At 46.0% G+C, this 19,860-nt stretch overlaps 6 protein-coding genes across 8 annotated transcripts; 2 read left to right on the top strand and 4 right to left on the bottom strand.

The window, feature by feature from the left end:
• Positions 1 to 297: 297 nt before the first annotated feature.
• LOC128309928 (probable elongation factor 1-delta) lies at positions 298 to 3,197 on the bottom strand. The gene is made up of 4 exons (XM_053046440.1): positions 3,029 to 3,197; positions 2,657 to 2,771; positions 1,308 to 1,388; positions 298 to 1,229 (listed from the first exon to the last, which is right to left on the bottom strand). Exons 2-4 carry the CDS (start codon positions 2,747 to 2,749, stop codon positions 588 to 590), a joined length of 816 nt encoding a protein of 271 aa, XP_052902400.1. The 5' UTR covers positions 2,750 to 2,771; positions 3,029 to 3,197; the 3' UTR covers positions 298 to 587.
• Positions 1,428 to 2,645, bottom strand: LOC128309929 (uncharacterized). The gene has a single exon (XM_053046441.1). It carries the CDS (start codon positions 2,456 to 2,458, stop codon positions 1,871 to 1,873), a length of 588 nt encoding a protein of 195 aa, XP_052902401.1. The 5' UTR covers positions 2,459 to 2,645; the 3' UTR covers positions 1,428 to 1,870.
• A 1,089-nt stretch (positions 3,198 to 4,286) lies between the features above and the next one.
• On the top strand, positions 4,287 to 5,571 carry LOC128309926 (beta-lactamase-like protein 2 homolog). 2 transcript variants are annotated; one of them, XM_053046438.1, is made up of 4 exons: positions 4,287 to 4,417; positions 4,484 to 4,650; positions 4,714 to 5,030; positions 5,114 to 5,571. In XM_053046438.1, exons 1-4 carry the CDS (start codon positions 4,299 to 4,301, stop codon positions 5,384 to 5,386), a joined length of 876 nt encoding a protein of 291 aa, XP_052902398.1. In that variant the 5' UTR covers positions 4,287 to 4,298; the 3' UTR covers positions 5,387 to 5,571. The 2 variants fall into 2 exon arrangements, with proteins under 2 accessions (XP_052902398.1, XP_052902399.1); XM_053046439.1 differs by having other exon boundaries at positions 4,484 to 4,634; positions 4,698 to 5,030.
• Positions 5,540 to 9,749, bottom strand: LOC128309924 (girdin). Of its 2 annotated transcripts, none has more exons than XM_053046436.1 (2): positions 7,728 to 9,749; positions 5,540 to 6,041 (listed from the first exon to the last, which is right to left on the bottom strand). In XM_053046436.1, the coding sequence occupies exons 1-2, from the start codon at positions 9,531 to 9,533 to the stop codon at positions 5,961 to 5,963; spliced, it is 1,887 nt and encodes a 628-aa protein (XP_052902396.1). In that variant the 5' UTR covers positions 9,534 to 9,749; the 3' UTR covers positions 5,540 to 5,960. The 2 variants fall into 2 exon arrangements, with proteins under 2 accessions (XP_052902396.1, XP_052902395.1); XM_053046435.1 differs by having other exon boundaries at positions 5,540 to 6,064.
• A 3,090-nt stretch (positions 9,750 to 12,839) lies between these two features.
• Positions 12,840 to 15,443, bottom strand: LOC128309727 (T-complex protein 1 subunit alpha). The gene is made up of 2 exons (XM_053046187.1): positions 15,245 to 15,443; positions 12,840 to 14,770 (listed from the first exon to the last, which is right to left on the bottom strand). The coding sequence occupies exons 1-2, from the start codon at positions 15,315 to 15,317 to the stop codon at positions 13,170 to 13,172; spliced, it is 1,674 nt and encodes a 557-aa protein (XP_052902147.1). The 5' UTR covers positions 15,318 to 15,443; the 3' UTR covers positions 12,840 to 13,169.
• A 490-nt stretch (positions 15,444 to 15,933) lies between these two features.
• On the top strand, positions 15,934 to 19,369 carry LOC128303505 (serine/threonine-protein kinase polo). The gene is made up of 6 exons (XM_053040878.1): positions 15,934 to 16,758; positions 16,922 to 17,146; positions 17,266 to 17,899; positions 18,002 to 18,329; positions 18,394 to 18,640; positions 18,710 to 19,369. The coding sequence occupies exons 1-6, from the start codon at positions 16,654 to 16,656 to the stop codon at positions 18,899 to 18,901; spliced, it is 1,731 nt and encodes a 576-aa protein (XP_052896838.1). The 5' UTR covers positions 15,934 to 16,653; the 3' UTR covers positions 18,902 to 19,369.
• Positions 19,370 to 19,860: the final 491 nt, after the last annotated feature.

Here is a 19,860-nt window from a genome sequence, read left to right on the forward strand (position 1 = left end):
CGGGTTTTCCAGCGATTACCGTGAAAATGCTACCATACTGCTGTCATTTGTTAGCAAACGACAGAGCGAGGCAGCAGGAATGTAAACACAGTGATCTCGTAAACAAACCGCTGTCAGTGGAAAAAATTCAAATTAACCGTTGTTTACAATTCCTGGCTTACATTGTATTTTTCTGATTATGCGGTATGTAATCGATTCTCTTTTTCGTACCATGTTTCGGTTTGCCAAGGAAAATGCATATTTTATTTGAGCTAACTTTCTTTCGCATGCACTCATTCATTAATCACCCATATGCAATTTGTTAGATGTGGAAAATGTTGTCTTTACTTGATCAACCCGGATGTACACAGATGTAATAAGATATAATATTTCATTTAATGTGCTTTCAATTTGAAAGAAGCAACCGTCACTAGGATAGAAAGATGGCGACCAGCGTTCTTCGTTTCACGGCCTTTTTATCTTTCCCTCCCAAACTACTTTCGTGGTGGCGCGTGTCTTGAGTTATTTATGTAGTAAAATCGATTAAAAATATTTTACGGGAATATTTTATCTCCAAATGTTGCTGCTTTCTGGTCGAAAGTACCATTTTAAATCTTATTGAATGCAGCGATATCCACGCTCTGCACGTAATCCTCAATCTTTTCGATCTCCTCCTGCAGCCAGTCGACGGAAATCTTATCATCCTCAATCACACACGACATCTGCAGCTTGTGGATGCCGTACGCCAACGGTACTAGCTTGGCCGCACCGAGCAACAGTCCATCGGCATTGATTTTTCGCACCTCCTGCTCCATCACCTTCATGTCGGTCTCATCATCCCATGGCTTAATATCGAGGATCACGTTCGACTTTGCAATCAGGGCCGGTTTCTTTGACTTTTTCGCGGCATACTCGGCCAGTCGCTTTTCGCGCAGCTCGGCCGCCGCCTTATCCTCATCTTCGTCCTCCGAACCGAACAGATCGACATCATCATCGTCGTCCTCGGCTTCGGCCTTCTTGGCAGGAGCGGCGGCAGGTTTGGGAGCAGCAGTGGCCGCTGATTTGACACCTGCAGCAGCCGGTTTGCCGCTACCTGATTCAAGTGTTCGAACACGCTCGTGCAAATCAATAACAAGAGTGTTCAGTCCGTCAATAATCGAGCGAAGCTTTTCGTTTTCCTTCTCCACCGAGGACAAACGATCCAGCAACTCAGCTCCGGGGCTAGCTGCCAACGCGGCAATACCATCCATCTGATAAAAACATATGGAAACAATTAATTACCAAACTAATGATAAAATGCAACGGTACACTCAAAAAGCATAACTTACCCGCTCGAGTGAATTTTTGATGTGTTGCCTGGCTTTCGATATTTCCGAAGCCAAAGTGCACTGAGATGGAACGGAGTTGATCTGCAAAGCAATAAGATAATCGCAATGAGTACAAAGAAGCGGCAGGTGAGTACTGGCAAAAAGAACCAAGCGTGAAAATAAAACAACAGGTGCTGAAAAACAAACCATTTTAGTGCTAGCTATATACTAAAAACGAAAAACTTTCCACAACGATTGACCGGCTAACGGGGTGAACTAATCCGGAAGTTGTTTTAATGTTCCGATTATTCTAAACCCGTGTATCTCTGTATGAATTGATAGACATACACCCGAAAGACCGGAACCTTAAAAGCTATCCGTAGCCTATTTCCGACTCGAAGGATTATACATCACGCCAAGAAACATCATATTTACAAAGAAAAGAAGGTAAAATTCAACTACAGGACCAAAGTAAGATAACAGAAAGTCCGAAACGGAAACAAGCAAAATAGAACCAAAGCTGGTCAACTGGTCAGCCAAACCAAGCAAAAAAAAAACTCAACCAGCACAAAACTCGGCAAGGCTTAGTATGACCGATAGAAGAAAAAACCAAAATCAATAACGTCCACACACGCCAGAACCACCTTGCTCAGTTCCTCCGTTATGTTATCGCACAGCTTGTGTGCCAAATTTTCCTTCTCCTTCAGATTTTTGGCATTCTGTTGCTGCACATTCTCTTGATATTTGTTATCGTTATCCTGCTGCAGGGTCGATGTATCGTCCTGTCCCTTGGATTTCTTGGATTTTTTCGACTTCTTCTTGGCTGGTTCCTTCTGTACTTCGGCTTGTTCAACGACCGGGAGCTGTGGTTTGGGCTCCGGTGCATCATCTACCAAGGTCGTTGCCGTGTTACCACTGTTAATCGATTTTTCGGAAGACTCAGTATCAGTCGGGGTACTATCTTTCTTGCCTTTGTTCCGCTTCTTCTTGTCTTTTTTCGATTTCGGCGCTTCCGCCGATGGTGGCGGTGAAGATTCAACTGATGCGGCATCCATTTTTCTTGACTGCCCTCCTAGCTGCTGCTGTGACGCTGACTGCTGAGAAGTGACAGCGTTTCCTTTTTTTGGCTGTTCTATTTTCGGTCCGGCCGCCACTCCATCGTGCGACTCCATCTTCCCCGCAACGGAAAGCTTGCATATAATTTGGGGGTGGTGGGTTAGTGTACAATATTAAACAAGAAACGTATAAGGTCACGGCTCGTAACGGCCACGACGTTAGTTACCGAGCACAATCGGGTACGAAATCTTCAACTCTTAGCACGTTCTCACAACAGCAGAAATGGTACACTCTATTGTTGCGGGTTTACCTACCTTCGCCATGTACTCGTAGTACGTCTTTTCGGCCGCGTTCATCGTGGATTTGTCCGACCACGGTTTCTCGTGTGCCATCGCTGCAGCAGCCATTTTGCGCTTTTATTAATAGTCTCTGTAGAGGGAAAAGAAGCCACAATTTACGATGGTTACTAGGCTGGGTGCACCACAAGCAGATGGACGGTGTAGAAACAATTCTCCAACACTCCCCCCATTTCTTCGGTGGCCTTTCTGACCTTTAGCTGGCCACCGTGGTAACAACGTGTGCTGTGATTTCTGCAGCAATTCCTTGCGGCTTGCCGCTTTCTAACCACACATTCGCCCCACACGCAATATTGCAGAACGCAATGTCGAACAGTGTCCTTCACTTACCTTTGTACGGAGCGACGAAGAAAATCTTATTCACAATCGAACAAGAATCGTTGCAACGACTAGAGTGCGAAGCGCAAAATAGGGAAAAATCAATAAGTTCCACACCGAAGGCGAGTGCCGGACCTCGACTTTTTTTCTTCTGAATTTCGACACGCGTTATTTTTCGCTGACAGAACCGCGGCACTTCTGTCACGGTGACATCGGTTCAAAGCGGTGAATATATTCGATTATCCGTGCCGTTCTGTTTTGATATTTGTGTTGGATAATACAACGCTTAAGAAGTAGAACGTATACCATAAACGCGTAACGGCTTAAGTGTCAGTATAGTTAGGAGCGGAAACGGTTAGATCAAGTCTCTTCTGCTGTAACACCTTGTAAGAACAACACGTAAAATATATAACCCGCTAGTAATTCCAACAATTTGTTTATTTTTGGTGCAAATGGACAAATGTCCAACACATCGATTTTATCTGCCGTAGATGAGTTCGAGTAAATTCTAAATCACATTCATGTATCTATATCCGGTGTGCGGAAAAGAAGTAAAAAATTCCTCACAAAAAGGAAATTAAAATTAATTCCTGGCAACACTGAACGTGTCTCAGGCTGTCAAACTCAAATCCAAACAGCTGGTTTGTTTTTCCAAAAAGCGTCCGATAAAACGAGCGAAAGGACGCGGCCAGAACCATCATGTTCAACGCAGTAAAAGACCAAGCGCTGCAAATCGATACAAAGATCAAAACGTTGCGCAAACAGTGCACCACGTTCGCGATTGGTTACGTCGAAAAGGACGAATCGAAGCAGTATCCGGTACGGGAAGCAATAACAACCGCCAAAAACGAGTTACGCGATTGTAAGGCCGACTGTGACAGTTTGGTAACACAAACAGAAACACTGTTCTCGCTGTTGACAGTGGCCGATAAAGCAGCCGACGAAATATACGACGCTGTTATCAAACTGTACCACGAGCGAGGTGTAAAGGTGCCCCCGATCGAGCTTGAGTCCATCCCGGTAGGGTTTCCCGTCCATTTGCTGCCTGTACCAGAACCAGCAAATCAAACGCCGGAACCGAGCGAGACCGACCAAGAACACGAAGCCAGTGAAAGCGAGTGTGATTCCGAAGGGTTCGCCTCGGAAATCTTCATCACCAGGCCACCCGGTGAGGAGGGGTTAGAGCCGGAGACTCCGATGATAAAGAGTAGAAAAAGGTTATTTTAATTGTCACGCAACAGCTGAGAGGGATAGTAGACGACCGGATTATCGTGCAGTTATCATGGCGACCATACCGGCAGTGACTAGAATATCTTCGCGCCTGATTCGAATTCTGGGCTGTAATCCCAGCCCGATGACGCTGCAAGGCACGAACACGTATCTCATCGGTAGTGGAAGAAGGTAATTGCGCTGTATGCGTTGTACGCTGCATGCAACATTCTTATCTTAACAAATTGGTCTTTGCAGGCGAATACTTTTAGACACGGGAGATGCGAACGTTAAAGAGTACATTGGCCATTTGCGAAAGGTGTTGATCGATGAAAGAGTGCTCATCAACGATATTATTATTTCCCATTGGCACCATGATCACGTCGGAGGAGTAGATGATATACTGGAGGTAATCGACAACAAAGGTATTGCTATTTGGTTTGCCGCATGAAGATTTCGTTCTAAAATTGAGCCCTTCACTGTTATAGATACATGTAACGTGTGGAAATTTCCTCGCACTGATGCATCAGAACCGGAAGTACGCAACGCAACACTGAAGGAACTAAAGGATGGACAAATATTCACCACTGAAGGTGCCACGCTGAAGGTGATCCATACGCCGGGACACACGACGGATCACGTGGTGCTGATGCTGCAGGAAGATAATTCACTGTTCAGTGCCGATTGCATTCTGGGCGAGGGAACAACCGTGTTTGAGGATCTGTACCTTTACATGAAAAGTTTGGAAATAATTTTAAATGCTAAACCTACGATTATCTATCCGGGACATGGTAATATCATTGATGTAAGTAATCGGTATCTGGACTCAGAGTTTGCCGAAGATATGGTGCGATACAGCTTAACATTTTATTCAATCTTTTTTTTAAGGACCCAACCGAACGAGTAACTGAATACATAAATCATAGGAATCATCGCGAAAAACAAATCTTTGCCGTGTTCGAGGAAAACCCGGACAAGCAGTACAACGAGATGGACGTCGTGCGCACGGTGTACAAGGAAACACCGGAACAACTTTGGGCAGCGGCAGCATATAATGTGAACCATCACCTGAAAAAGCTAACGGTTGAGGGCAAACTGCTCGAATGCGTTGATAGTGAGGGAGGCAACAGCTGGAAGTATGTCCAACCAGCTTCCCTGTAAGCTGGTGCTTATCATTTACCATAGGGCGATTGTTGTGTGGGAAATAAACTAGTTGATGGTAGCGAATTTAAGTTGGCATCAGGTAAAACTTAAGCTACTTTCGCATCGTGCGTGAGATGATTGTTGTGATTGATGATTGTTGAAGGTATAAAAGTTATTTCTCTTTATTTCCTTTATTTCCATAATATAGTAAGTTAACTTAACTCTTGCCTAACGTTGGAGGATATCGTGCAAAGTAAACCTCTGCAGTAAATACAGCATATCAATAAGGGGGTGGAGAAAACAGGATGAAATCTGGAGCAAGAAGCTCCGCACACAACGCTCAGCAAGTGGAGTGGACCGGTGAGGATTTATTTTTTGTTGAGGAACGGTTATTGCTGAAGCAATTGCAAGCCACTTCACAGTAATAGGACCGTGGTCCTTCTCCAAACCCAGCGAACCCAGAACGGAAAGCAAACGGGGTAGACGTGGTTGTTATTGCACAGTGCAGCAGCAGGATCGCCCTTCCAGCTCACTCCGTAGATGATCTTCCACCGTGACGGTCGGTAGCTGTTGGTCCTGCCGGTAGGACGATTCAATTTTTGGCACCATTCCGGACGGATTCGATTTCCTCCTTGATGAGTTCGATCTTTTCGGCGTAGGTTTTCTGGATTTCCTGCAATTTGACGAAGAAGAATCCTTTGAATGAAAGTTTGTTCAGAAGATGGACATTAGAAAACCGTGTGATCGATGAAAATGGAATGGATAATGGAAGGCACGTAAAGCAACATATAAACACATCACACACATACGGGAACACATAAATACAATTTTACAACGAGGACAATTGTGTACATTACTGTGGTGTGTTTTTAAATCGGTTTTGGTCGTGATCTTTACAACGATTTCGAACCCATGTGGCATTCATGATAGTTGATCATGTGGTTGATACAGAACGCAACAGCACATTGGGAAGGATATTAATGATAGGTGATGGTGGGTATTGCAGTGAACCGGATGTGGAACTGGTGAAGGCGCATTTGAATAGCACATTACCTCACTCTTCAATTTTTTCGTATGTGGAGTGTTGTTGTTATATCGTAAGATATCAAAGAAAAAGACATTAAGAACTTAAGCGAATAGTGGTGCATAAGAATGATTTAGTAGCGCACAGTAGTAGTAATAGTAGTAGTGGTGAGACAGAGTGGATAGCGAGTCAGACTCCGTCGACACCGTATGGGTCAGTTTTTTTTGGTTTTTGGTTGTAAATCATTTCTTTGTATGTGCAGTTTTTTTCAAGCATGGAAAATCAATCCCAGCTCGATCCGCCGTTTTCTGAAAGTGTGAGAAAAGATAGAAAAGGTATTACATTGAGAACACGAAAAAACGGAAACTAAACCACCCCACGCGAACGATGTTCTAGAAGAAGCGGGTTTTCTGATTCTGTGTTTTGTAGTAGTGTCACTGGATCAGTATTTCCGGGGGAAAAAACCAAAACCGGCAGATGGAAGTGTTACGTTACAGGTAAAATTGTGTAAGCAATTTATATTTTTGAACCAAAAGTAGGACACATGTTTGCTTCTTCACCACATGGTCTGGATGTAGACCTCATGTTAGCGCATTTTGTCATATTTTCAGGAATAGTTTTGTGGTCCTATTAGTGGAGATTAATATACTGCTTGGACAAGCGCTTTACGGTAATGGAACATATAATGATGAAAGTTAACACCTTTTTGAAAAAAACACCTCTTTTGAAAATAATGTCAAAGGTAGGGTGATACATAAAAATCAGCCGAATCCTGTTGGAAAGGGTATAGATTATTAGAATAAATATTTGTACACATACTTCTTATCACGACTAAACAATCCTCTTAAACCCTTGTTTTTGTTCGAAACAAATCCAATCCGAATTGTGCGAATGGTTCGTTAGTTCAAAATGAAGGCTGACGTAGTGTTTCGGCAAGGTGCCAAAATGGCCCTGAATATTCTACCGCAGTATGGTGAGATACACGCTAGAATTGCATTTCCCATCTGCAGTGCGTTAGAACGGAATTTCCTCATAACGCAAGGCGCACGCGTAACTACAAGAAATGGTTGCTGTGCAGTCAGTTGGTCAGAAATGGTAGTGCAGGCAGTAGTAGTAATAGTAGTAGGTAGTAGTGGTAGTAATGGTAATTGAGTAATAGTGCATTGCGTGGCGTGAAAGGTAAACCTGCCAGAAGAAGAAAAACAAAACGGCTGGTCTGTAGCGGTACAACTATGATTCAGCCACTTCCTTTCAGAAAAAAAACAAGCACCTACTGTGTGTGCGCATCTACAGCGACGGTAGAAAGAACACCTTCTATCGGCAAGCCGAACTAACCTTGAACAGCTCGAGCTGTGTCGTGTACTCGTCCCGCAGATCGTTGTACATCTTTTGCGAGACGGTCAGCTTCTTCTCGAGCAGCGTCTGCCGTTCCCGTTCCGCCTTCATCTTGCTGTCGATGTTTTCGAACCGCGTCTGCAACTGTTCGTGCTCCATGTTCCGGATGTTGAGCATGTCCTTCGTTACCGCCACGACCTCCTTGATGTTTTCGATCTGGTTCTGCAGTGCCTTTATCTGCATGTCCTGCGTCTTCACCGTCTTCGTCCGCTCGAACAGCAGCTCCTTCGCCTTGTTCATCACCTCCTCGTGCTTTTCCTTCAGCTTCTTGACCTCGTTCGGGTCCGCCTTGCTCGTGCCCGAGTGTGCAATCAGTTCACCTTCCAGCTGGCTCACCTTTGACTTCAGGATGTCGTTCTCGAGCAGCTTCTTCTTCAGCTCACTCTCCAGATCCTCTATCCGTTCGTTCGAGTTCTTCGTCGGGGACAGCTCACACTCCAGCTGGGTCACCTTCGCGCGCAGTATATCGCTCTCGATCGTACGCTTCTTCAGCTCGTTCTCCAGCTCGCTGATGCGATCGGTCGATTCCTGCGCTGTCGCCGGTTCGTCCTCCGCCTGGTTTAGCTTCGATTTGAGAATATCGTTCTGGATCTTGAGATTGCGAATCTCCTTCTGCAGCTCCTCGATCTTGTCATTCGCAGGACTGTCGGCCAACGGTACGCGCTCCAGCTGTTCCACCTTCGATCGCAAAATATCGTTCTCGATGTTCTTCTTCTTCAGCTCCTGCTCGAGTGTTTCGATCTTGTAGCTGCTAGCGCCGCTGTGCACCTGTTTGCTCTCCAGCTCGGTCAGCTTCGATCGCAGTATCTGGCTTTCGGTGGTGCTTTTCTTCAACCCCTTGCGGAGCTCCTCGATCTGCTCACTGTTCGAGTCCTGCGTTTCGGTCGATTCCTTCTCAAACATTTGCATCTTCGCCCGCAACATGTTACCCTCGGTGGTGCTTTTCTTCAGGCCCTTCTCCAGCTCCTCGATGCGCTCGGTCGATTCTTCGTCTACGCGCGTCGCTGCATCACTCTCCAGCTGGCTCACCTTCGCGCGCAGAATGTCCGCCTCGATCTGGTACTTCCGGACCTGCTTCTCCAGATCGCGCATCCGCTCGTTCGCTTCCTGCGCGTTCGAGGGCGTGTTTTCAAACTGCTTCAACTTCGACCGCAGGATATCACTCTCGATGTTCTTCTTCTTCAGCTCGCGTTCCAGCTCACCGTTCCGTTCGGACGCTTCCGAATCCCCTTCCAGCTCCTTAACCTTCTCCCGCAGCACCACACTCTCGGTACGCTGCAGGCCCCGCACCAACTCATCGATCTTCTCCTGCGCTTCCGGCGTCTGTGGTTCACTTTCAACCTCGGTCAGCTTACCCCGCAGTATACCGTTCTCAATGATGCGCTTCTTCAACTCCTTCTCAAGCTGCTTCACGCGCTCGGTTAGATCCTGCGAGGCTTGCGGATTCGTTTCGGCCTGTGAAAGCTTCGACCGCAGTATGTCCAGCTCCATCGTCTTGCGCTTCAGCTCCTTTTCCAGGTTTTCGATCTTTTCATTGGATGCCGCATTGTTCGACGGTACCTGTTCGAGCTTTCCAACCTTCGCCCGCAGTATGTCACACTCGATCGTTTTCTTCTTCAGATCCTTGTCGAGGTTGCTTTTCTTGTCCTTCAAATCCTCCACCTCCGTCTCGAGCCTGTTGATTTTGCTCAGAAAGTCCTTCTCCAACCACGCATCGAAGTTGCTCATATCGTCCAGGTCGGACATTTTGTCTGCCTTTGGTTCGGAACCGCAACCGAGCTGAGGACACACGGCTCACAACACGGTTCAACCGGCGTTTCGGCTGTTGGCGATCGCTTCAAATCGCCTACACACTTGTTGTTCGCGTCGTACGCACCGCCGGCCAGACCCGATGCGACACGAAAGCACTAGAATTAACGCAGCGCTCAAGAATTTCAAATGCTACGATTAATTATACCACGCTCGAAAACCGTTCCGTCAACCCGGTCCACCAGCTTTGCCGAGGGAGCAGCGGCGTGGCGTAGCGAAATTCCTTTGCAACCACTCACCACTCACACACACACACACACGCGCGCACACACTGCCACGCAATGAGATCGACGAGAATCCTCCGAGACCGAGAAATTCCTTCCTGATGCGTACGGCTCTCACGTCGGTTACGATCGAGACATGCAGATGTCCGAGGATTTTGGTTTTCCTCTTTATAGATGATGCTCTTCTTTCCTTTGTGCACTTTTGGTCAACTAGCCACGATTGTCCTGGTACGTTCTTTTGTAAATTCAACCAACAAAAATACAAAAAGATATGCTTTTCGACCTTTAACCTCAATTGACAAAACCCACGACACACGCTACGTTGCCTTGGAACGTCCAACCAAACCGACAAACATCCGCCAACTGATCCGTACTCCGAGAATCTCATCAAACTCATCCCAGCACTACAAACCACGGTCGGACGCGCCTGCGTATCTGCCACCTGCGTACCCCATAGCGATCATTTCGCACCGGCCTGATCGGGCGTGTAGATCGGGGACCGCGTCTGGCCCACCAAAGTTTTACCGAGGGTGGTGGTTACGCTTTCCAAACGGTGCCGAATGCGGGTGTAGTTCAAGGAAGGGAAGCAAAACCACTACCGAGAGCCCATATTCCCTCCTCCCCAACAGAACCGGCCACCCGATTGAGAAACGTACGCTGAGAATGCTCAATAAATGTGCTCCCCGAAATGAAAATCTATTTTTGTCCGCCGGCCGACATTATGCCGTTGACTTTGTGGGCATGTTCGACAATTTGCCGGTTGGTAGCACGGTACGGTACGGCACACCTTTCCGGGACAGCTTACATCTTCCCGGCTTGACTAGTAGCTGATCGTACAATCGATACGGAATGCGTTTTCTCACCGTACGCACACATCCGGTGGCGAGATCGTGAGGATCACCCGATAACTACCATAATGGTATGCTTCCTTGTTCCAGGGATTTCAACGATCCCCACGATAGACCTGTTAGCGGTTGAATCATTCGAACTGCACTCAACCCGTTTCCAGCAGTTCGTGCTGAAAATAAAAACCTTTCAACGAGATGCATTTGGCTGCATCTCAATGGCAATGAATTGCTTATTTTAGTACACTCCTCCACTTCTTCACGATACTAGTAGGGTCTCGGGAGCACCTGTGGATGCGGAGCGATCGCCCAACGAGTATGTGGGTTTCTTGGGGGATGAAAACCAAATTGCACCACCACCAGCATTGATGCGTTTTCTAACCCGTGCCTAAGCAATGCAATGTTCCGATCCGGGAGTTTTGTGGCTTTACCGTGACAATACGATGAACGTGTTTCGGCGCAGTTTTTCCCCCCTCACTGGGTATTGTACTGCAAAACCCACCGCTTTGAGTACCGCTGGCGCACGGTTTATTTATAGGAAACGCACCATCCACCTTCTGCGGGGTTTTTTGGATGAATCGCTCCTGTTGGACGTGGTCGTGTCGTAAGTGAAACAAACATGAGATCCGGAGCAACCGTGTCTCCGTGGTTCCTACCGCCAGCGGAGGTGGAGTCGCTTTCGTCGCGTTCGAGTAGCTGCACAGCGCGCCTTTCATTTCATTAACAGGAAAAGAAGGTTTAAAAAGCATATGCGAGAGTGTGTCCTTCACCGTGTTGCGCTTATGAACGTGTTGGCGCACCCGCTATCACGTGTTTTTAGCTGTACTGCAACGGAAGCAATGGTTTATATTCAGCATTTCTTATTCACTTCGAGTGTTTGATTCGAAGTGGAAAATAATATTGAATATTAAACAGGGTCGGAAAATCGGTGTACACACATGCACAGTCCAGCAGGGCAAAGTTTTCATAATGGACTAATCCTAAACTGCGCATACTGGAAGGCAGCATCGACATTAGCCATCCATCATGAGGAAGCTGCCTCACTAATCCAACAGCAATCGCTTGTAAACAATCGATCATCGGAGCTCGGTTTCTAGCGATCGCGTGCACTAGTTGTGTACCAAACGGCCATTATATCCTACGCTCATCATCATTGCTTAACCGCTATTGATCACGGAGTTGTGTCGTTTCCGGGTCAAGAATCTTTCACTGTAGGGTTTCACCCATGCATAGCAAACAAATCCTACACGATAGCGCTCATCCTGCGGGGGACAGTTGTAGTGGTCGTTCAAAGGGCATGTCTCCGTTACGAGGGACGGAGCTAAGTTAAATAGGGCAGTGGTGCAGTAGGTAAAAATAACACCGATTGTAGGTGGGCCGGTGGCGATCATCAGTACGGCTATAAACAAATTTAACAGCGTACAGACTGCAGTTTTTGACCGAACATTTTTCCAAAATTGACGAGAGTTCGTTGGTTTCAGTAGCTTATGTTTCAACTTGGCTCCAGTGTTGGTGCAGAGAATGGTTATGGCAATTAATCTTATTCCGCTCTTTCTGTTTTAACAAGAAAGACCAAACGAAAGAATGTATTATTTTAGCTTTGCTGCTGGTCGGAACCGTTTCTAGTTCTATTACTAAAAACACACGGTAGAGTCGAGGTTAACTTCAGCGTATACGGAAGGGCATTACGATTGATTAATTCCCTTAAGATTAATCACCTGATACAAAATAACCTGTTTTATGTAAAAGTGTCGCGTATTAACTGTATATTAGGTGTATGTGGCAGGAAAGGTTTTAGTTCTCCAAGAATTTATGTGACTTCAGAATTGTTTCAATTCAGATGGTCTATCCGCACCAAAACTAGGCGTCTCGTTTAATCATGCATAATCATCTATAATGCTGGATAAATCTGATCAAATCTTTAATCCGAATCTATGGCTTTGTACATTTGTACAAAGAAGTTCTTTACAATTGAAGGCTAGCATTGCTTGTGATATTTCATTCGTATGAATAGTTCGTTTACAGAAGCTTAAAAAATGCATTAAATAAGGATTAATTATAAATTGATGGAACCACAGAGTTCCGGATTGCCCAGAACAATACAAAGAAAAACATCTCGTGCTTGCTAACCTCGAACCAGACCACCTTCTTAATATTGATCAACATGAAACAAGTCGGTTTTAAGTTACTGTTTTATTTCGGTACTGTTTCACAAGGAAAGAAAAATGCGCACATGTGAAACTCATTAAAGGTATGTAAGTGTAAAATGAGTTCGCTCGATGCCGGTGTGGTGCGATCAGTGTGAATAGTGATGAAAACGAGAGGTGTTAGCGAGATAGTCGAACAAACAAAAAAGGTGCAATAATATTGCTTCGCTCGCGATGAAGCGGCAGATGATAGAATTAAAAGCTTAAAGTACGTAGCAAATGCTGCTGAAGGCGAGACGTACGTTGATCGATCGGCAAAATCGGCATGCCTTCGGCTGCTCGGTTTGCTCAACTCCTCTAACCATCCAGCTCACCAGCCGCACAAGCATCACCGTAGTTCTTGCCTCCTTTTTCTTCCGGATTCAGCGTAATCATATCGTCAATTCGGAGGATCGTGATTGCCGCTTCCGTCGCGAATTTGAGTGATTTGATTTTCGACATGGCCGGTTCGAGCACACCTGCCTTTTTGTTGTCTTTCACCACACCCTCGATCAGATCGAGCCCGTACCACTTCAGCTGTGCATGATCGACGACGGTCTGGCTGGAGTTGTGATACGCGCGCAGTTTCGCCACCAAATCCGTCGCATCCTTGGCCGCATTTACGGCCAGCGTTTTCGGTATGACCAACAGCGATTTGGCGAACTCGGCGATAGCCAGCTGTTCGCGGGAACTCAGCGAGGTAGCAAAGTTTTCCAGATATATCGATAGGGCCGCCTCCACGCAACCACCACCTGCAACGACCTTTTTGCCCTCCAGTACTCGTTTCGCCACGCACAGTGCATCGTGAATGGAACGTTCCATCTCATCGCAGTAGAAATCGTTGGGACCGCGCAGAATGATCGACGCAGCGGTACGAGCCTTCGGGCCACGGATCAGAAGCAGCTCATCGTCACAGATGAACTCTTGTACGATTTCTGCCGCTTCGCCCACATAACTGGCCTCAAAGCTTTCCTCTCCTTCCATGTTCGTGAGCGACGTGAGATAGGCAGCACCGGTTGCTTTGGCTATACGCTTCAAATCCGCCTTCTTCACACGCCGCACAGCCATTGCACCGGCCTCGACGAAATACTTCAAGCAGAGATCGTCAATACCACCACTGCACAGCACTACATTCACGCCCGTCGCCAAAATCTTTTCGATCTTCTCCTTCGTAATGTCCAGTTCGCGGGCACGGATACCTTCCAGCTTTTCCGGGTCCGTGATTAGCACCTGTACACCCATCTTCATCTTTGTTTTCTGCAGCGAAAAGTCCAAACATGCAATCTTCGCATTCACGATCTTTTTAGGCATCTGCTGCGAAGCGATCGTACAGTTCAGCGCGTAACCCTGCACCAAAATACTTTCGCGAGCCGATTTACCGTGCGCCTTCAGCACATTGACTGCCTTGATCGGGTATGCCGGGTTGCCTTTTGGATCGAGAATCTTCACCGCTTGTGCTGCATCAACCACCATTGAAGCGAAAAAGTCCGCATCGGCACCGATGATCTTTGAGCTCATCGATGTTTTCGCCACGTTGACCAACGTTTCACGTCCCAGATCATCGACCGGTGCGGTCAAGTGCTCGGAAATGTATTTGCAAGCTTCCTTACATGCCAAACGGTACCCGGCGATGATGGAAGTTGGATGTATCTTCTGTTTCACCAGTTCGTCCGCATTTTTGAGCAGCTCGGCCGCAATAATGACGACCGAGGTGGTTCCATCGCCCACCTCTTCGTCCTGCAACTGTGCCAGCTCGCACAATACCTTGGCAGCCGGATGTTCCACTTCAAGCAGTTTCAAAATCGTTGCTCCATCATTGGTGACCGTCACATCGCCGATATCGTCCACCAGCATCTTGTCTAGCCCGACGGGTCCGAGCGATGATTTCACTATGTTTGCGATTGAACTTGCGGCCATCACTGCAAAAAAGGACACAAAAGAGCAAAAATCTTAACAAAATGTACCAAGGAAAGAACTGTTGTCGTTCGACATAACCTCACAAAAAGGAGTGAGTCATGCTATTCAAAACAGGAGCCCCAATACATAAGTTTACTAAAAATCTAGAGTAGAGGCTGAAAGGTGTTTTCTCATTAAAACCTTATTACAACGAAAGTAAATTATTGCTTTACTCTCACTTGCTACATATTTACAACAAACACAAGAAAAACCTCAAGCCGGCATTAAACATGGAAGTAAATGCAAACCAAACAAAACTGGATATATCTTGTGCAGCAATGCAGTTTATCGCATACTTGCAACAGTGGCACATAATTCCATTACATATCCATTCAAACTTTCATTGAATTATCCAAAATTGTAGCATGTGATGCGGAACACCCACGGTCTTCTGGGGGCTCCAATGAGCCACTTGCAAGAACCAATATGCTACATACCATTTTGTGTGCGAACGGGAGCTCCGGACGACCGGTTACCGGCCAAGGATAGTGCGCTTGCTACCGTGGACATCGTAGGTCAATCTATAAATAAGGCGTAATATTCCGAATCCCAATGGAAATTGATTCCGTTACTTTCACGAAAAACACAGACGGCTTATTCGGAAAAGCGTTTTCAGCAGCACACCTTTTCTCAGGGCACAATTTGACGTCTGCACATCAAATTGGTTGACAATTGTGACATTACGCGAAATTGCCTGTTCGTCGATTTCCTCGAGCTATGGAGATACGGACTGTAAACGCAAAAATTTATTTACTGAATAAAAAATCAGTTTTTGATCGTCGTAGGATGTTCGGGACAAATAGTGGAATCAGTAACATAGAATAATACAAGAAATTTACAGTAAAGTACAGAGCAAAGCATATAGATCAAATAACACATTCCGAGAATCTATCGGAATTCTGGCTTTCTCACTTACCCAGTTTGCTGCTAAATCTCACATCTATACTCACATCTCACTTTTGTCGATGTTTTAACCAAAATTTCTTCTCACTCAAGTCGATCTTTCTCACTTGGCGAGCACTGCTGGGAATTCCAACAAATGTGTCAAAATTTTTTACATTAGTCAGTTGTGTCTGTGAATCGGGATTTAAATTCCATCGTCAAACTGTTTTAAGCTGTTCCGTGGTCAGAAGTGTTGGTTTTAAAAAAAATAAACCAAACTTCCTTCCAGATAAGCGCCCGCTAGCATCGTATCGCGTTATTAGTGCCAATTGGTTGTACTTTAGTTAAGGAGAACCAACTGTCGATCGGAGAGCGTTTGGCAAGTTCCTTTCCACGCCATTCGAAAAGTAACGGCTGTGTGTCAACGTCTTAACCGGGCGCGAAACTTGTTGTCGGTCTCTCGCTCCTCTCTGTGTGTGCGCTGAAGGCGTCCTGCTGCACGTTTGTTGCTTATGGCTTCGAAGGTTTGAAACATAGCTTCACGCAAATACAATCGATTTATCAAAGGAAGCATCGTTTTCGCATATTCATATCCTCGCCGTGTTTCATCAGTTTGGCACAGTGCAAACACGTACAACGACCGCGCGTGCATGTGTATTGGTGACAAAAAACCGACCAAAAAGGATCAAAAAGAACGCAAGATAACGTCAAAGAAGAGGATCGCAAAAAAGAGCGTTAACGAGTTCTTGAAGGTACGCATCGGTCTGGAATCGCGGAAGTTAATAGTGGGAATTAAAAAAAAAAACAAGTCCCCAACCAAAAGCGTCATTCTTCGTTGCCAACTTCATTCCGTAGTTCCCACTGACGCGTAGCGTGCCTGGTCATTTTGTTTGTAGTGATTGTTAAGTGGAGTTTGTTAAAACGGTAAGCCTTAGCCATAATCGAATCGACGACCCGAGCCAACATGGGTAGTGTCACCAAGCCAGATGAAAAAGCGGTAGACATTCCGGAAAAGCTGTATGATGCTGGCACTAAGCGAACGTACCGGAGGAACCGATTCTTCGGGAAGGTAAGTTCTGCATCCTACCCAAGCGATCCCTTTCCCTTCCTCGACGAAGTATCGCCCTGCTGTTTCCGTAATATAACCTCTAATTGTGATGCGGTTTCGCGCTAGTACACGGTTTGTTGTTTATCGAATGAATTAACCTCCACTGTATCCGTCCCTTTTTCAGGGTGGCTTCGCTAAGTGCTATGAGATAGTGGACGTGGCCACGAATGAGGTGTTTGCCGGTAAGATCGTCTCAAAGAAGCTGATGATGAAGCACAACCAGAAGGAGAAAATGACGCAAGAAATTACGATCCATCGTTCGCTGGGGCACAAAAATGTTGTCGGCTTTCACAGCTTCTTTGACGATCCGCTCAATATTTACATCGTCCTGGAGCTTTGCAAGAAGCGGGTAAGCTGGGACGGACTGAATTGCTACGTTTTTTTTTCAGAAGGAAAGTTCACCAAGAATCTAATGTTACGATTGTTTCGTTTGTTTGCCTTTTCCCCTTTCGTGCTGGACTCCGACAGTCAATGATGGAGCTGCACAAGCGCCGAAAGTCTATCACCGATTACGAATGCAAGTACTACATGCATCAGGTGATGACCGGGGTGAAATACCTGCACGACAAGCACATCATCCACCGGGATCTGAAACTGGGCAATCTGTTTCTGAACGACGAGCTGCACGTGAAGATCGGGGACTTTGGACTTGCGACCAAGATCGAGTTCGAGGGTGAGCGGAAAAAGACGCTTTGTGGGACGCCGAACTACATTGCACCGGAAATTTTGAACAAGAAGGGCCACAGTTACGAAGTGGACATCTGGTCGATAGGATGCGTCATGTATACGCTGCTCGTCGGTCAGCCGCCGTTCGAGACAAAGAGCCTAAAGGATACGTACAATCGGATTCGCAAATGTGACTATCGGTTGCCGCCTACGCTGCGCAACAATGCGGCCGAAATGATCTGTGCCATGCTGCAGTCGGATCCTTTGAAGCGACCCAGCATACACAAGCTGTTCGAGTTCGACTTTCTGGCGAGTGCTTACATCCCGAATTCGCTGCCTCAGTCTTGCCTCACGATGGCACCCCGTGCGGATCAGTTGGAGCAGGCGGAGCGTATGAACAGGAAGCCTTTGTCTGAAATGAACGGTGGTGGAGGAGGTAAGGAGGTTTTCGGAGATACAATGATGAAGATGGGTGCAATAATTTACCGGCAATTAAACATTTATTCGTTCGATTTTGCTCATTTACTCTATCGTTTAGATGATACCCGGTGCGAATCATCCTTCTTGAAGAATAATCTACATGATGCGATCACTGCCAGTGGCATGATGTCACGCCACAACGATACGTACCGTGCGGACATAGAAACGCTGCACAAGGAGCTAACGAAGCTCTTCCTGGCTAAACCTCCCCGGCTGGCTAGTAATCTGGATGATGAAAACACGGATCCGGCCGTGCAGCCACTTTTCTGGGTATCGAAATGGGTCGACTACAGTGACAAGTACGGGTTTGGCTACCAGCTCAGCGATGAAGGCATGGGTGTAATGTTCAACGACACCACCAAACTAATTATGCTTGCCAATGGACTGTAAGTGTCATGTGCTATTTTTGCGCAAAACATTCTTTCACACGTAATCTCGGTCTCTCTTTAGCAACGTTCACTTTATCGATAAAGAGGGCCAAGAATCGTACTGGGATGTGAATAATTTCCCACCGCATCTGGAGAAAAAGATGAAGCTGCTTACTTACTTCAAGCGTTACATGATGGAGCACCTGGTTAAGGCCGGTGCAGGCGTAATGAATGTTGAGAGCGATCAAATATCGCGTATACCGCATATGCACACCTGGTTCCGCACGATGTGCGCGGTCGTCATGCATCTAACAAATGGCACAGTGCAAGTAAGTGATTTCTAACCTGAGCTCTGTAGATAGCAATTTCAATAATGTTGTTCGTTCCGTGTGTTTCAGCTCAATTTCTCGGATCATCAAAAGATTATACTCTGTCCACGGATGCGTGCCGTGACGTTGATGGATAACAACAAAAACTTCCGCACGTACCGCTTCCAGACGATCATAGAGCATGGTTGCTCGAACGATCTGTACACCAAGATACGGTACGCTCACGAAAAAATAAAGAAGCTGCTGGAAAAGCTGTCCTAATTGGGCCGTACACGCGTAGGAATGGGCCATACGAAAGCAACGAATGATGTCGGTCAGCAACAAAAATATAGTGTGAGGTTCTGCTAGCATAATTACCCTTTGTCTGAGAAGCAATTACAAGGTCCAGCACAGGAGAAAATGAAACGTTATCGTGTATGTATTATTAGACACGGTTAAGCTGGTTAGAACACGTTCAATTAGCCCAACAGCAATGATCTGAACTTATAGAGTTAGAGCTATTCAGGAAGGGTTCATTTTGTATGTTTTGTTAATGTTTAACGTCTGCATGTCCGCTTGCTGTTGCAGTTTATTTGTCTATACATCTTTTTGTTTTTTAAACCATACAGCCCCATTATTACGCCGATGTATACAGGATGGCAGTTACGCATTCACTGTGTTTGTTTTGTTCTACATTGCCTTTAAGCTAGCGATGATGTATAGTAAAGAAGCAACGATCACAATTCCGTTCATTTGTGCATATTTTAATCTTTACATGATTCGGCCCATAACTACCAGCGGCTGCGTGTGTTTAATGGCGATTCGTTCCGTTGTCTGCGAAAAGAGTTCAGTGAGGTGGTGTAGTTTTAAAGTACGGTTCAAAGTATTAATGTTAAGCGGCATTATCGTTTAGGGTAGCATCTACTACTGAAGAAAAATTGCCCGTTCACAATCAATTCCAAACGTAAATATAAATGCATCTACAATAGCAGAAAACATGTTCACGATGGTAACATGCATCCATACCCAATGTGTATTCCAGGTCCTCCGTTCTGGAGAAAACTAAAGAACATTCCTTTGTAAGATGCAACCCATTTCATGGTCCATCACAAGGTGCTCTGTCGAATTCATTGCAACATAAATTCCTGTGCCTTTTTGCTGCTCCAACATACTTATCAATGGAATGCGACCGAATCAAATAGGACAATAGAATAATCTTCGGATATTACAAAAACTTGAGT

Source organism: Anopheles moucheti, chromosome 2 (genome assembly GCF_943734755.1).
Source record: "Anopheles moucheti chromosome 2, idAnoMoucSN_F20_07, whole genome shotgun sequence".
Lineage (NCBI taxonomy): Eukaryota > Metazoa > Arthropoda > Insecta > Diptera > Culicidae > Anopheles > Anopheles moucheti.